The sequence below is a fragment of the Salmo salar genome, chromosome 13, assembly GCF_965601325.2.
Source record: "Salmo salar chromosome 13, fSalSal1, whole genome shotgun sequence".
In the NCBI taxonomy this organism is placed as follows: domain Eukaryota; kingdom Metazoa; phylum Chordata; class Actinopteri; order Salmoniformes; family Salmonidae; genus Salmo; species Salmo salar.
The window spans coordinates 8,506,010-8,521,519 of NC_138303.1; the positions used below are offsets into that span (position 1 = coordinate 8,506,010).

A 15,510-nucleotide genomic window follows, 5' to 3' on the forward strand; every position below is an offset into this window, starting at 1 on the left:
CGCTGAACACATTATTGTTCAAAATCAAAAGTAACAGTCAGTATCTGGTGTGGCCACCAGCTGCATTAAGTACTGTAGTGCATCTCCTCCTCATGGACTGCACCAGATTTGCCAGTTCTTCCTGTGAGATGTTACCAAGGCACCTGCAAGTTCCATTACATTTCTGGGGGAAGGCCCTCACCTTCTGATCCAACAGGTCCCAGATGTGCTCTTCACTGGCCAAGGCAGAACACTGACATTTCTGTCTTGCAGGAAATCACGCACAGAACGAGCAGTATGGCTGGTGGCATTGTCATGCTGAAGGGTCATGTCAGGATGAGCCTGCAGGAAGGGTACCACATGAGGGAGGAGGATGTCTTCCCTGTAACGCACAACGTTGAGATTGCCTGCAATGACAACAAGCTCAGTCCGATGATGCTGTGACTCTATTGCCATTCCTATCTGTCATATCTTTTATCTGAGCCTAGAGGAAAGTATTGCTCTAGACCCAACTTAATTCCTCTAGAATGGTAAAGCGGCCTTTACTGGTTCTAACAGCAGACCTATCAGCTTGCTGCCAGCTCTTAGCAAACTGTTGGAAAGAATCATGTTTGACCTAATCCAATGCTATTTCTTTGTAAACAAATTAATAACAGACTTTCAGCATGCTTATAGAGAAGAGCACTCAACATGTACTGCACTGACAGAAATGACTGGTGATTGGTTGAAATAAATTGATAATTAGAAGATTGTGGGAGCTGTAATGTTAGACTTCAGTGCAGCCTTTGATATTATTGAGCATAACCTGTTGTTGAAAAAACATATGCGTTATGGTTTTTCAACTTCTGCCATATCGTGGATTCAGAGCTATCTATCTAGTAGAACTCAAAGGGATTTCTTTAATGGAAGCTTCTAAAATGTCAAACATGTAAAGTGTGGTGTACTGCAGGGCAGCTCTCTAGGCCCTCTACTCTGTTCTATTTTTACCAATGACCTGCCACTGGCATTAAACAAAGCATGTGTGTCCATGTATGCTGATGTTTCAACCATATACGCATCAGCAACCACAGCTAATGAAGTCACTGAAACCCTTAACAAAGAGTTGCAGTCTGTTATGGAATAGGTGGCCAGTAATAAACTGGTCCTGAGCATCTATTAAACTAAGAGCATTGTATTTTACCTTTATTTAACTAGGCAAGCCAGTTAAAAACAAATTCTTATTTCCAATGATGTTCTAAACCTGCCGAACTGTACACCGCCCTATGGGACTCCAAATCACAGCTGGTTGTGATAGAGCCTGGATTTGAACCAGGGTGTCTGTAGTGATGCCCCTAACATTGAGATACAGTTCTTTAGACCGCTGTTCCACTCAGTAGCTCTGGAACAAAGCATTCCCTAAGTTCTAGACCTCAGCTGAATCTGGTTATGAAAGGTGTGCTGTTGAACAAGTTGAGGAGACTAAATTACCTTATATTGTAAACTGTCATGGACAAAACATATATTTTCAATGGTTGTAAAGATGGGGAGAGGTCTGTCCTTAATAAAGAGATTCTCTGCTTTTTTGACACCACATTCCAAAAAGCAAGTCCTGCAGGCTCTACTTTTGTCTTATCTTGATTATTGTCCAGTCGTGTGGTTGAGTGCTGAAATGAAAGACCTAGTTAAGCTGCAGCTGGCCCAGAACAGAGCGGCACGTATTACCCTTAATTGTAATCATAGGATGGATATAAATACTATGCATGCCAGTTTCTCTTGAATAAGAGTTGAGGAAAGACTGACTGCATCCCTTGTAATTTTTATCGGAAATTTTAATGTGTTGAAAATCCCACATTGTTTGCATTGTCACACAGCTCTGACACAAACACTTTCTCCACCAGACATGCCACCAGGGGTCTTTTCACAGTCCCCAAATCCAGAACAAATTGAATAAAGCATACCGTATTACAGAGAGCCATTATTGCATGGAACTCCGTTCCATCTCAAATTGCTGAAATGAACAGCAAACCTGATTTTAAAGAACCCAGATAAAGCAACACCTCACGGCACAACGCCTCTCCCCTATTTGACCGAGATAGTTTTTGTGTATGCATTTATATGTAGGTTACGTGAGCCTTTAGCCTTTAATAGTTTTTTTACGTAGTTCTGTCCTTGAGCTGTTCTTGTCTGTTAATGTATTGGTATTGACACGCTTCGTGTGCCTTTTTTTATATTTTCTAATTGATGTAGTTCTGTCGTTGAGCTGTTCTTGTCTGTTAATGTTCTGTATTATGTCATGTTTCATGTTTAGTGTGGACCCCAGGAAGAGTAGCTGCTGCTTTTGCAAAAGCTAATGGGGATTCTAACAAAATACCAAATACCAAATCCCTTTTAGACAACTTCCTGGACAAAATGTTTCACTCTAATAGTGAAGGTGTAAACTTGGCAGTAGAAAACCTAAACAGTTTATTTGACCTCTCAGCTTCCCTATCAAATCAAATAATTTCAAGCAGACAACCTAAGAAAATTAACAACAATGGTTTGATGAAAAATGCAAAAACCTAAGAAAGAAATTGAGAAACCCATCCAATCAAAAATATAGACCCAGAAAAACTGAGCCTACGCCTTCACTATGGTGAATCACTAAAACAATACCGATATACACTATGGAAAAAAATAAGGAACACCAAGTCAGAAATCAGCTCAATGTAACTGAAGAATCTATAGAATCTAACCAATTCTGGGAATATTGGAAAACACTAAGCAAACAACAACACGAAGAGTTATCTATCCAAAATGGAGACGTATGGATAAATCACCTCCAATCTTTTTGGCCCTAAAACAAAGAACAACCAGCAAAAACATATCCTCTCTTGGGTAGGGGGCAGTATTTTCACGTCCGGATGAAAAGCGTGCCCAAAGTAAACTGCCTGTTACTCAGGCCCAGAAGCTAGGATATGCATATAATTGGTAGATTTGGATAGAAAACACTCTAAAGTTTCTGTTAAAACTGTTAAAATAATGTCTGTGAGTATAACAGAACTGATATGGCAGGCGAAACCCCGAGGACAAACCATCCCCCCCAAAAGAAATTCAGCCTACCACTCTTTTCAATGGCTGTCACTTTTATTAAAAGGCGAAGTCCTCCCAGATTGCAGTTCCTAGGGCTTCTACTAGATGTCAACAGTCTTTAGAAATAGTTTCATGCTGGTTTTTTGAAAAATGAGCCAGAAATTGTAGTTTTTCTAGGTGGCTCCCATTTTGGCTGTAGTGTTTCCAAGCGAGTGAATGAGAGCGCTTTCTTTGGTATTTTTCTCCGGTAAAGACAATAACGATTCTCCGTCTTAAATTTTATTGTTTATTTACATATTAGGGTACCTAAGGTTTGATTATAAACGTTGTTTGACTTGTTTGGAAAAGTTTATTAGTAACATTTGGGATTCATTTTGTATGCATTTTGATGGAGGGAAACTGGGTGGATTATTGACTGAAGCGCACCAGCTAAACTGAGTTTTTATGGATATAAAGAAGGACATTATCGAACAAAAGGACCATTTGTGATGTAACTGGGACCTTTTGGAGTGCCAACAGAAGAAGATCATCAAAGGTAAGGCATTTATTATATCGCTATTTCTGACTTTCGTGTCGCACCTGCCTGGTTGAAATATGTTTTTCATGGTTTTGTATGCGGGGCGCTGTCCTCAGATAATCGCATGGTGTGCTTTCGCCGTAAAGCCTTTTTGAAATCTGACACAGCAGCTGGATTAACAAGAAGTTAAGCTTTATTTTGATGTATTACACTTGTGATTTTATGAAAGTTAAATATTTATAATTCTGTAGTTTGAATTTTGCGCTCTGCAATTTCACCAGATGTTGGCCAGGTGGGACGCTACCGTCCCTAAGAAGATATACATGACCAAATACAAATCTTACAATCATTTATAAAAGACTACCCACTGGATTCTTTAAGTACGTTGAATGAACTACAGGACAAAATACCCTCCAACCCAAAAAGGCCCGTGGTGTTCATGGTATCATAAATGAAATGGAAAAATATACTGACCACAAATTTCAATTGGCTATATTTAATTAAACTGTTTAACCTGTTATGGCTAGGGGGCAGTATTTTCACAGCCGGATAAAAAACGTACCCGATTTAATCTGATTATTACTCCTGCCCAGAAACTAGAATATGCATAGAATTATTAGCTTTGCATAGAAAACACTCCAAAGTTTCTAAAACTGTTTGAATGGTGTCTGTGAGTATAACAGAACTCATTTGGCAGGCCAAAACCTGAGAAGATTCCATGCAGGAAGTGCCCTGTCTGACAATTTCTTGCCCTTCTTGATTATCTCTATCCATTACAGAGGATCTCTGCTGTTACGTGACACTTCCTACGGCTCCCATGGGCTCTTAGAAGGCGGCAAAAAGCTGAATCGTGGCTTTGCAGGCTCTGGCTGAAAAAAAGTAGCGCGTTTGGATAGTGGCTGGTTACAGTACTGTGAGACTCAGGCTCGTGCCCGCGTCGACCCCATGCTTTGTTTTCTTTCGTCTGTTTACCTAAACGCAGATTCCCGGTCGGAATATTATCGCTTTTTTACGAGAAAAATTGCATAAAAATTGATTTTAAACAGCGGTTGACATGCTTCGAAGTACGGTAATGGAATATTTAGAAATCTTTTGTCACGAAATGCGCCGTGCTCGTGACCCTTATTTACACTTCGGATAGTGTCTTGAACGCACAAACAAAACGCCGCTGTTTGGATATAACTATGGATTATTTTGAACCAAACCAACATTTGTTATTGAAGTAGCAGTCCTGGGAGTGCATTCTGACGAAGAACACCAAAGGTAATCAAACTTTTGTAATAGTAAATCGGAGTTTGGTCAGGGCTAAACTTGGTCGGTGTCTAAATGGCTAGCTTTCGGGGAAAGCAAAATGTGCTTTCACCGAAAAGCTATTTTAAAATCGGACATATCGAGTGCATAGAGGAGTTCTGTATCTATAATTCTTAAAATAATTGTTATGTTTTTTGTGAACGTTTATCGTGAGTAATTTAGTAAATTCACCGGATGTTTGCGGGGGGTATGCTAGTTCTGAACGTCACATGCTAATGTAAAAAAGCTGTTTTTTGATATAAATATGAACTTGATTGAACAAAACATGCATGCATTGTATAACATAATGTCCTAGGGTTGTCATCTGATGAAGATCATCAAAGGTTAGTGCTGCATTTAGCTGTGGTTTTGTTTTTTGTGACATTATATGCTAGCTTGAAAAATGGGTGTCTGATTATTTCTGGCTGGGTACTCTGCTGACATAATCTAATGTTTTGCTTTCGCTGTAAAGCCTTTTTGAAATCGGACAGTGTGGTTAGATTAACGAGAGTCTTGTCTTTAAAATGGTGTAAAATAGTCATATGTTTGAGAAATTTAAGTAATAGCATTTCTAAGGTATTTGAATAACACGCCACGGGATTCCACTGGCTGTTGAGTAGGTGGGACGATTTCGTCCCACATACCCTAGAGAGGATATATATATATATATATATATATATATATATATATATATATATATATATATATATATATATTTTGGTTGGTACTTTAACTATTTGCACATTGTTACAACACTGTATATAGCCATAATATGACATTTGAAATGTCTCTATTCCTGTGGAACATTTGGGAGTAGAATGTTTACTGTTCATTTTTTATTGTTTATTTCATTTTTGTTTATTATCTTTTTCACTTGCTTTGGCAATGTAAACATATGTTTCCCATGTCAATAAAGCCCCTTAAATTGAATTGAAATTGAATTGAAATTGAATTAAATTGAGAGAGAGAGAATCTGAATATAGATGAATACAGAGGTCAGACTGAGGATAGAACAGATAAATCAGACTTGATAATTAACCAAACAATGTCTATCTAACATCCTTATTTTTCAGAGCTGATCTGGTAGGTCAAAAGACCAATTACTGAAAGAAATATCAGAATTAGGGCTGCCTGTCTAAACGTAGACAGACAGACAGACAGACAGACAGACAGACAGACAGACAGACAGACAGACAGACAGACAGACAGACAGACAGACAGACAGACAGACAGACAGACAGACAGACAGACAGACAGACAGACAGACAGACAGACAGACAGACAGACACCCAATATAACCTACTGTTATGTTCGACCTCCACCTCCACATCTCCCAACACCATGACCGGTACCCCTATCGCCGACGCCAGTACCCACACACAGATGTTGACCACCTTGGCCTTGTGGGGCGTCCTCATGTCCAGGGCTTTGACCGGATGGCACACAGCCACGTAGCGATCCATGCTCATCACGGTCAGAGTAAAAGTGCTGGTGAACATGTTGTAGTAGTCGATGGAGACCACGGCCTTGCAGAGGGCGTTACCGAACGGCCAGAAGCCCAGGAAAACGTCTGTTCCCTGGAAGGGTAAGGTAGCGAGGACCAGGAAATCAGCCAGAGCCAGGTTAAATATGTAGATGTTGGTGGCTGTCTTCATCTTGGTGTACCTGACAGAGAGGAGAATTGTATTAATACATATGTAGATGTTGAGTGTAACTGGGTAGAATAGGTGGCTGTTCTTATCATGGTGAAGAATAGGATAGAAAAGCATATTATACCTAGATTGAAAGCCACTGTAGCGGAAAACCAAGTAAAGTTGGAAAAACGGATACAGTCAGTGTCAAATATTGAACATCCATTTGTTGAAACAAACACACACACAAACACACTGTCTGTCTGTCTGTCCGTCTGTCTGACTATTTAAGGGAGTTTGTGAATGACCTGCTTGGTAACCAGAAAGCAGGTTGGCAACAAAGAGTTGAAAATAGATCCACACCTTCTTTTGTAACAGGAAGTCTTGTTATAGTTTCACAACATGTTCCCATTCCTTCATATTGTTGCTGTCAGAAGAAAACCTTGTTTCTCTTTTTAATATGAAATGATAGTCAACCGTGTGTGAGGGTTTTTCTCCTTTTAGGAACTGAGATGAAGATTGTCATGAAGATGGTTTGTGACTAGGGACCAGCAGACCACATCAGCAGCAGAGAACAAACTGACTTAATTTGGGATTATTTGATGAAATCAAATGGGGGAAAGGCTTTTTTTTTTACACTCTTTAAAATATTTGTTTTTATCTCAATGTGGAAAAATTCAAGCACCCTAGTTCTCTCTCTCTCTCTATCTCTTCTTCTCTTTCCCTCCCTCCCTCCCTCCTGCTGCCTCTTCGCATTTTGAAAATGTGCAGAGAAGTCTCTTCTACAGAGAACATGTCTCCTCTGCAACCCTCCATTTGGGAGTAACTACAGTATATGAGTCTCTCCTCTACACATATAATTACAGCCTAATAATGAAGCTCCATTTCCTCCTCCTCTCTCTCTCTCCCGCTCCTCTCTCTCTTGCTTGCTCCTTCCTCTCTCTCCTGTCTTTATCTCGCTCCTCTGTCTCTCCACTCTCTCGCCTATATCTTTCCACAATCTCTCCCGCTCCTCTCTCTCTATTTCTCTCTCTCTCGCTCTCCCTCCCTCCCTCCCGCTCCTCTCTCTCTCTCTCTCCCACTCCTCTCTCTCTCTCTCTCCTTTCTCTATTTCCTCTCTCTCTGCCATTAATGATGGCATTAGGCTTCTGGCCGTTAGCTCGCTCTGAGGAACGAGTGGGAGGAAAGGGCACCTTCTCTGGAGTGTTAGTAACCACAGAGAGAGTTTCAGCAGTGGCTATGGATATTACTGTGAATAAGTGTTGCGGATGACAAGGGGAAACCATGATGCGCCTCTTAAAAGCATTTAACCTAAGGAAGGCAATTTCAGTGATTAATAGATGACACCTGTTTAAAAATACTATTAAAAATCCTATGATTTATATTCGATTCTCTGCTCAACCACCTCCCCCCCCTCCCTCTCTGTCTTTCTCTCTACCTTTTTTTCTCTCTCTCTCTCTCTCTCTCTCTCTCTCTCTCTCTCTCTCTCTCTCTCTCTCCCTCTCTCTTGAAATCAAATGAGCAAGAACCAGGTTGCTAACAGAGTTCAAAAAGGTTGAGGAGGTAAGAGAGATGGAAGAGAGGAGGAAGATGGGAGGAAGAGATGTGGAGAGACAGAGGAGTAGCAGTAAGTGACTGCAGTGGTTGGCTGTCATCCAGCCCTCTGTGCCAGGCCTGGTGCGTGTGTGTGGTAGTGCTGAGCAATTAACCTTTTTGTTATTAAACAACTAATTGACCAACCGTTGATTAAATCACTTGAATTCCACCCAACCACTGGGGAGCCAAGCCCAGCCAACCAGAATGAGTTTTTTTTCCAACAAAGGGGCATTGTTACAGACAGAAATACTCCTCAGTTTCATCAGCTGACAGGTGGCTGGTCTCAGACGATCCCAGGTGAAGAAGCAGGATGTGGAGGTCTTGGGCTGGCGTGTTACATGTGATCTGCGGTTGTGAGGTTCGGTTGAATGTACTGCCAAATTCTCGAAAACAACGTTGGATGAGGTTTATGGTAGAGAAATTAACATAAAATGGTCATTCCTGCAGTCAGCATGCCAATTGCACGCTCCCTCAAAACTTGAGACATCTGTGGCATTGTGTTGTGTGACAAAACTAGACATTTTAGAGTGACCTTTTATTGTCCCCAGCACAAGGTGCACCTTTGTTATGATCATGCTGTTTAATCAGCTTCTTGATATGCCACACCTGTCAGATGGATAGATTATCATGGCAAAGGAGAAATACTCACTAACATGGATGTTAATAAATTTGTGCACAAAATTTAAGAAAAATATGTTTTTGTGCATAAGAAACATTTCTGGGATTTTTTTTTTCAGCTCATGAAACATGGGATCAACACTTCACCTGTTGCGTTTATATTTTTGTTCAGTACATATAATGAGCTCAACACACTGTTTATGTTGAGAGAAATCATATCATTCAAGAGAGAAATTAAGTCAAGAACTATGTGGGACACTTGGCTGAAGGGAGTTGTAGTTTTCATGAAGCAAATATTCAACCTATTTCAGTGCAGAAACATGGTAATTAACTACAATGACCATAATCCACTGCGCTTGTTTTTCCTGACTGGATAGCCTACAAACAGACGCATGAGAGAGGATTGTAGCAGACAAATACAGACAGTTTGTGAGGTAGCTCTACACAATTGCTAGTTGTAGTAGATGGTAGTAAGCAGTCTTGAAAGTATGCCTCATGTAGTTTGAAGAACTAGCACAATTATTTAGTCAGACAGCTCTGCAGCACACTTAGGCAGCTACTAACTCAAAGACAGTAGGTGGTTGGCTGGCTGGCTTGCTGAGCAGAGCGGAGATGAGATGATGGGAGCGTTCCTCTGCCCAGACGTTGCTGATGCATGCCAGATCTTACGATGCATATTTTAAAGTGGCTTGCGAAAGTATTCACCCCCCTGGAATTTTTCCTATTTTGTTGCCTTACAACCTGGAAATAAAATAGATTTTTTTGGGGGGTTTGTATCATTTCATTTACACAACATGCCTACCACTTTGAAGATGCAAAATATTTTATATTGTGAAACAAACAAGAAATAAGACAAAAAAACAGCAAACTTGACAGTGCATTACTATTCACCCCCCAAAGTCAATACTTTGTAGAGCCATCTTTTGCAGCAATTACAGCTGCAAGTCTCTTGGGGTATGTCTCTATAAGCTTGGCACATCTAGCCACTGGGATTTTTGCCCATTCTCCAGGTCCTTCAAGTTGTATGGGTTCTGTACAGCAATCTTTAAGTCATACCACAGATTCTCAATTGGATTGAGGTCTGGGCTTTGACTAGGCCATTCCAAGACATTTAAATGTTTCCCCTTAAACCACTCGAGTGTTGCTTTAGCAGCATGATTAGGGTCATTGTCCTGCTGGAAGGTGAACCTCCATCCCAGTCTCAAATCTCTTGAAGACTGAAACAGGTTTCCCTCAAAAATGTCCCTGTATTTAGCGCCATCCATCAATCCTTCAATTCTGACCAGTTTCCCAGTCCCTGCCGATGAAAAACATCCCCACAGCATGATGCTGCCACCACCATGCTTCACTGTGGGGATGGTATTCTCGGGGTGATGAGAGGTGTTGGGTTTGCGCCAGACATTTTCTTTGATGGTCAAAAAGCTCAATTTTAGTCTCATCTGACCAGAGTACCTTCTTCCATATGTTTGGGGAGTTTCCCACATGCCTTTTGGCGAACATCAAATGTGTTTGCTTATTTTTTTCTTTAAGCAATGGCTTTTTTTCTGGCCACTCTTCCATAAAGCCCAGCTCTGTGGAGTGTACGGCTTAAAGTGGTCATATGGACAGATACTCCAATCTCCACTGTGGAGCTTTGCAGCGCCTTCAGTGTTATCTTTGGTCTCTTTGTTGCCTCTCTGGTTAATGCCCTCCTTGCCAGGTCCGTGAGTTTTGGTGGGCGTCCCTCTCTTGGCAGGTTTGTTGTGGTGCCATATTCTTTCCATTTTTAATAATGGATTTAATGGTGCTCCAAGGGATGTTCAAAGTTAAGATATTTTTTTGTAACCTAATTCTGATCTGTACTTCTCCATAATTTTGTCCCTGACTTGTTTGGAGAGCTCCATGGTCTTCATGGTGTCTCTTGCTTGATGGTACCCCTTGCTTAGTAGTGTTGCAGACTCTGGGGCTTTTCAGAATAGGTGTACAGTTGAAGTCGGAAGTTTACATACACTTAGGTTGGAGTCATTATAACTCGTATTTCGAACCACTCAACCATTTCTTGTTAATTAACACAAGTAATTTTTCCAACAATTGTTAACATACAGATTATTTCACATATTTCACACTGAATCACATTTCCAGTGGGTCAGAAGTTTACATACACTAAGTTGACTGTGCCTTTAAACTATGTCATGGCTTTAGAAGCTTCTGATAGGGTAAAAGACATAATTGAAGTCATTTGGAGGTATACCTGTGGATGTCTTTCAAGGCCTACCTTCAAACTCAGTGCCTCTGCTTGACATTATGGGAAAAACAAAAGAAATCAGCCAAGACCTCAGAAAAACAATTGTAGACCTCCACAAGTCTGGTTCATTCTTGGGAGCAATTTCCAAATGCCTGAAGGTACCACGTGCATCTGTACAAACAACAGTACACAAGTATAAACACCATGGGCCCACGCAGACGTTATACCGCTCAGGAAGGAGACATGTTCTGTCTCCTAGAGATGAAAATCAATCCCAGAACCACAGCAAAGGACCTTGTGAACATGCTGGAGGAAACAGGTACAAAAGTATCTATATCCACAGTGAAACGAGTCCTATATCGACATAACCTGAAAGGCCGCTCAGCAAGGAAGAAGCCACTGCTCCAAAACCATCATAAAAAAGTACGACTACGGTTTGCAACTGCACATGGGGACAAAGATCGTACTTTTTGGAGAAATGTCCTCTGGTCTGATGAAACAAAAATATAACTTTCTGGCCATAATTACTATTGTATGTTTGGAGGAAAAAGGGGGAGGCTTGCAAGCCGAAGAACACCATCCCAACTGTGAAGCACTGAGGTGGCAGCATCATGTTGTGGGGGTGCTTTGCTGCAGGAGGGACTAGTGCACTTCACAAAATAGATTGCATCGTGAGGGAGGAAAATTATGTGGATATATTGAAGCAACATCTCATGACATCAGTCAGGAAGTTAAAGCTTGTTTGCAAATGGGTCTTCCAAATGGACAATGACCCCAAGCATTCTTCCAAAGTTGTGTCAAAATGGCTTAAGGACAACAAAGTCAAGTAATTGGAGTGGCCATCACAAAGCCCTGGCCTCAATCCTATAGAAAATTTGTGGGCAGAACTGAAAAATCGTTTGTGAGAAAGGAGGCCTACAAACCTGATTCAGTTACACCAGCTCTGTCAGGAGGAATGGGCCAAAATTCACCCAATTTATTGTGGGAAGCTTGTGGAAGGCTACCCGAAACATGTGACCCAAGTTAAACAATTTAAAGGCAATGCTACCAAATACTAATTGAGTGTATGTAAACTTCTGACCCACTGGGAATGTGATGAAAGAAATAAAAGCTGAAATAAATCATTCTCTCTACTATTATTCTGTCATTTCACATTCTTAAAATAAAGTGGTGATCCTAACTGACCGAAGACAGGGAATTTTTACTAAGATTAAATGTCAGGAATTGTGAAAAATTTAGTTTAAATGTATTTGGCTAAGGTGTATGTAAACTTCCGACTTCAACTCTATCTGTAATAATTATAATCTCTAATAATGTATAGTGATGTATCTGTAACAATTAGCATGTCTAATGACATATAGTGATATATCTGCTACAATTAGCATCCCTAATGACATATAGTGATATATCTGTAACAATTAGCATCTCTAATGATGCAGTGATATATCTGTAACAATTAGCATCTCTAATGACATATAGTGATATATCTGTAACAATTAGCATCTCTAATGATGCAGTGATATATCTGTAACAATTAGCATTTCTAATGACGTACAGTGATGTATCGGTAATAATTTTATCTAATGACGTGTAGTGATGTGTCTGTAATAATTACAATCTCTTATGAAGCATAGGTAAAAATCTGTAATATTTGTCATCTCTTATTACGTGGAGTGATGTATCTGTAATAATTATGATCTATATTGATTTATAGTGATGTATCTGTAAGAATTATAATGTCTAATGATGCATAGTGAATAATCTGTAATATTTATAATCTCTAATGACGTATTGTGATGTATCTGTAAGAATTATAATCTCTAATGACATATAGTTATGTATCTGCTTTAATTATAATCTCTAATGATGTATAGTGATGTATCTGTAGTAATTATAATCTCTAATGATATATCTGTAGTAATTATAATCTCTAATGATGTATAGTTATGCATCTGCTATAATTATAATCTCTAATGATATATCTGTAGTAATTATCATCTCTAATGATGTATAGTGACTGATCTTTAATCATTATAATCTCTAATGATGCATAGTGATGTATCTGTAGTAATTATAATCTCTAATGATGCATAGTGACTGATCTTTAATTATTATAATCTCTAATGATGCATAGTGATGTATCTGTAGTAATTATAATCTCTAATGATGCCTAGTGACTGATCTTTAATAATTATAATCTCTAATGATGCATAGTGATGTATCTGTAGTAATTATAATCTCTAATGATGCCTAGTGACTGATCTTTAATAATTATAATCTCTAATGATGCCTAGTGATGTATTTGTAGTAATTATAATCTCTAATAATGCATAGTGACTGATCTTTAATTATTATAATCTCTAATGATGCCTAGTGACTGATCTTTAATAATTATAATCTCTTATGATGTATAGTGATGTATCTTCTAGAACTATAATATCTTTAATATCTCATAATAACACACAGGAAGGAAAGGTTGAACTGATTCTCTTTCATCTTTCCATATGGCGATGTTCTAACACACACAAACACACACACTCACATATACACGCACACTCACACACACACACACACACACACACACACACACACGCACACACACACACACGCACACACACGCACACACACACCCACACACACACACACACACACACACACACACACACACACACACACACACACACACACACGCACACACACAAGCAAACAAGCGGTAATAAATGCCATAAATTAACCATTGGACATGTCTACATCGGAACTAGAATCACAAGCATTTCTCTACACTCGCAATAACATCTAACCATGTGTATGTGACCAATACAATTTGATTTGTGGACATGTGAACGTGGGACTTTTTTGGGGGGGCTTTTTTTTGTATGATTATTTATGATATAGTTTTTTTTCTTGAAGGTGTGACTTAAATGTGTAAACACGTGAACGCATGACTTTAAAAAAAGAATGATATATATATATATATATATATATATATATATATATATATATATATATAAAATATATAATATACAGTGCCTTGCGAAAGTATTCGGCCCCCTTCAACTTTTCAACCTTTTGCCACATTTCAGGCTTCAAACATAAAAATATAAAACTGTAATTTTTTGTGAAGAATCAACAACAAGTGGGACACAATTATGAAGTGGAACGAAATTTATTGGATATTTCAAACTTTTTTAACAAATAAAAAACTGAAAAATTGGCCGTGCAAAATGATTCAGCCCCTTTACTTTCAGTGCAGCAAACTCTCTCCAGAAGTTCAGTGAGGATCTCTGAATGATCCAATGTTGACCTAAATGACTAATGATGATAAATAGAATCCACCTGTGTGTAATCAAGTCTCCGTATAAATGCACCTGCTCTGTGATAGTCTCAGAGGTCCGTTTAAAGCGCAGAGAGCATCATGAAGAACAAGGAACACACCAGGCAGGTCCGAGATACTGTTGTGGAGAAGTTTAAAGCCGGATTTGGATACAAAAAGATTTACCAAGCTTTAAACATCCCAAGGAGCACTGTGCAAGCGAAAATATTGAAATGGAAGGAGTATCAGACCACTGCAAATCTACGAAGACCTGGCCGTCCCTCTAAACTTTCAGCTCATACAAGGAGAAGACTGATCAGAGATGCAGCCAAGAGGCCCATGATCACTCTGGATGAACTGCAGAGATCTACAGCTGAGGTGGGAGACTCTGTCCATAGGACAACAATCAGTCGTATACTGCACAAATCTGGCCTTTATGGAAGAGTGGCAAGAAGAAAGCCATTTCTTAAAGATATCCATAAAAAGTGTCGTTTAAAGTTTGCCACTAGCCACCTGGGAGACACACCAAACATGTGGAAGAAGGTGCTCTTATCAGATGAAACCAAAATTGAACTCTTTGGCAACAATGCAAAACGTTATGTTTGGTGTAAAAGCAACACAGCTCATCACCCTGAACACACCATCCCCACTGTCAAACATGGTGGTGGCAGCATCATGGTTTGGGCCTGCTTTCTTCAGCAGGGGCAGGGAAGATGGTTAAAATTGATGGGAAGATGGATGGAGCCAAATACAGGACCATTCTGGAAGAAAACCTGATGGAGTCTGCAAAAGACCTGAGACTGGGACGGAGATTTGTCTTCCAACAAGACAATGATCCAAAACATAAAGCGAAATCTACAATGGAATGGTTCACAAATAAACATATCCAGGTGTTAGAATGGCCAAGTCAAAGTCCAGACCTGAATCCAATCGAGAATCTGTGGAAAGAACTGAAAACTGCTGTTCACAAACGCTCTCCATCCAACCTCACTGAGCTTGAGCTGTTTTGCAAGGAGGAATGGGCAAAAATTTCAGTCTCTCGATGTGCAAAACTGATAGAGACATACCCCAAGCGACTTACAGCTGTAATCGCAGCAAAAGGTGGCACTACAAAGTATTAACTTAAAGGGGCTGAATAATTTTGCACGCCCAATTTTTCAGTTTTTTATTTGTTAAAAAAGTTTGAAATATCCAATAAATTTCGTTCCACTTCATGATTGTATCCCACTTGTTGTTGATTCTTCACAAAAAATTACAGTTTTATATCTTTATGTTTGAAGCCTGAAATGTGGCA

The 15,510-nt window shown here is 39.5% G+C and overlaps 1 protein-coding gene across 1 annotated transcript in view; it reads right to left on the reverse strand.

The window, feature by feature from the left end:
• Positions 1-15,510, reverse strand: part of LOC106566357 (nociceptin receptor) — a 79,877-nt gene that overhangs the window by 23,371 nt on the left and 40,996 nt on the right. The window contains exon 3 of the mRNA XM_014134287.3: positions 6,138-6,499. Within this exon, the coding sequence (XP_013989762.1) occupies positions 6,138-6,499 (362 nt within the window). The remainder of the gene's footprint in view (positions 1-6,137; positions 6,500-15,510) is intronic.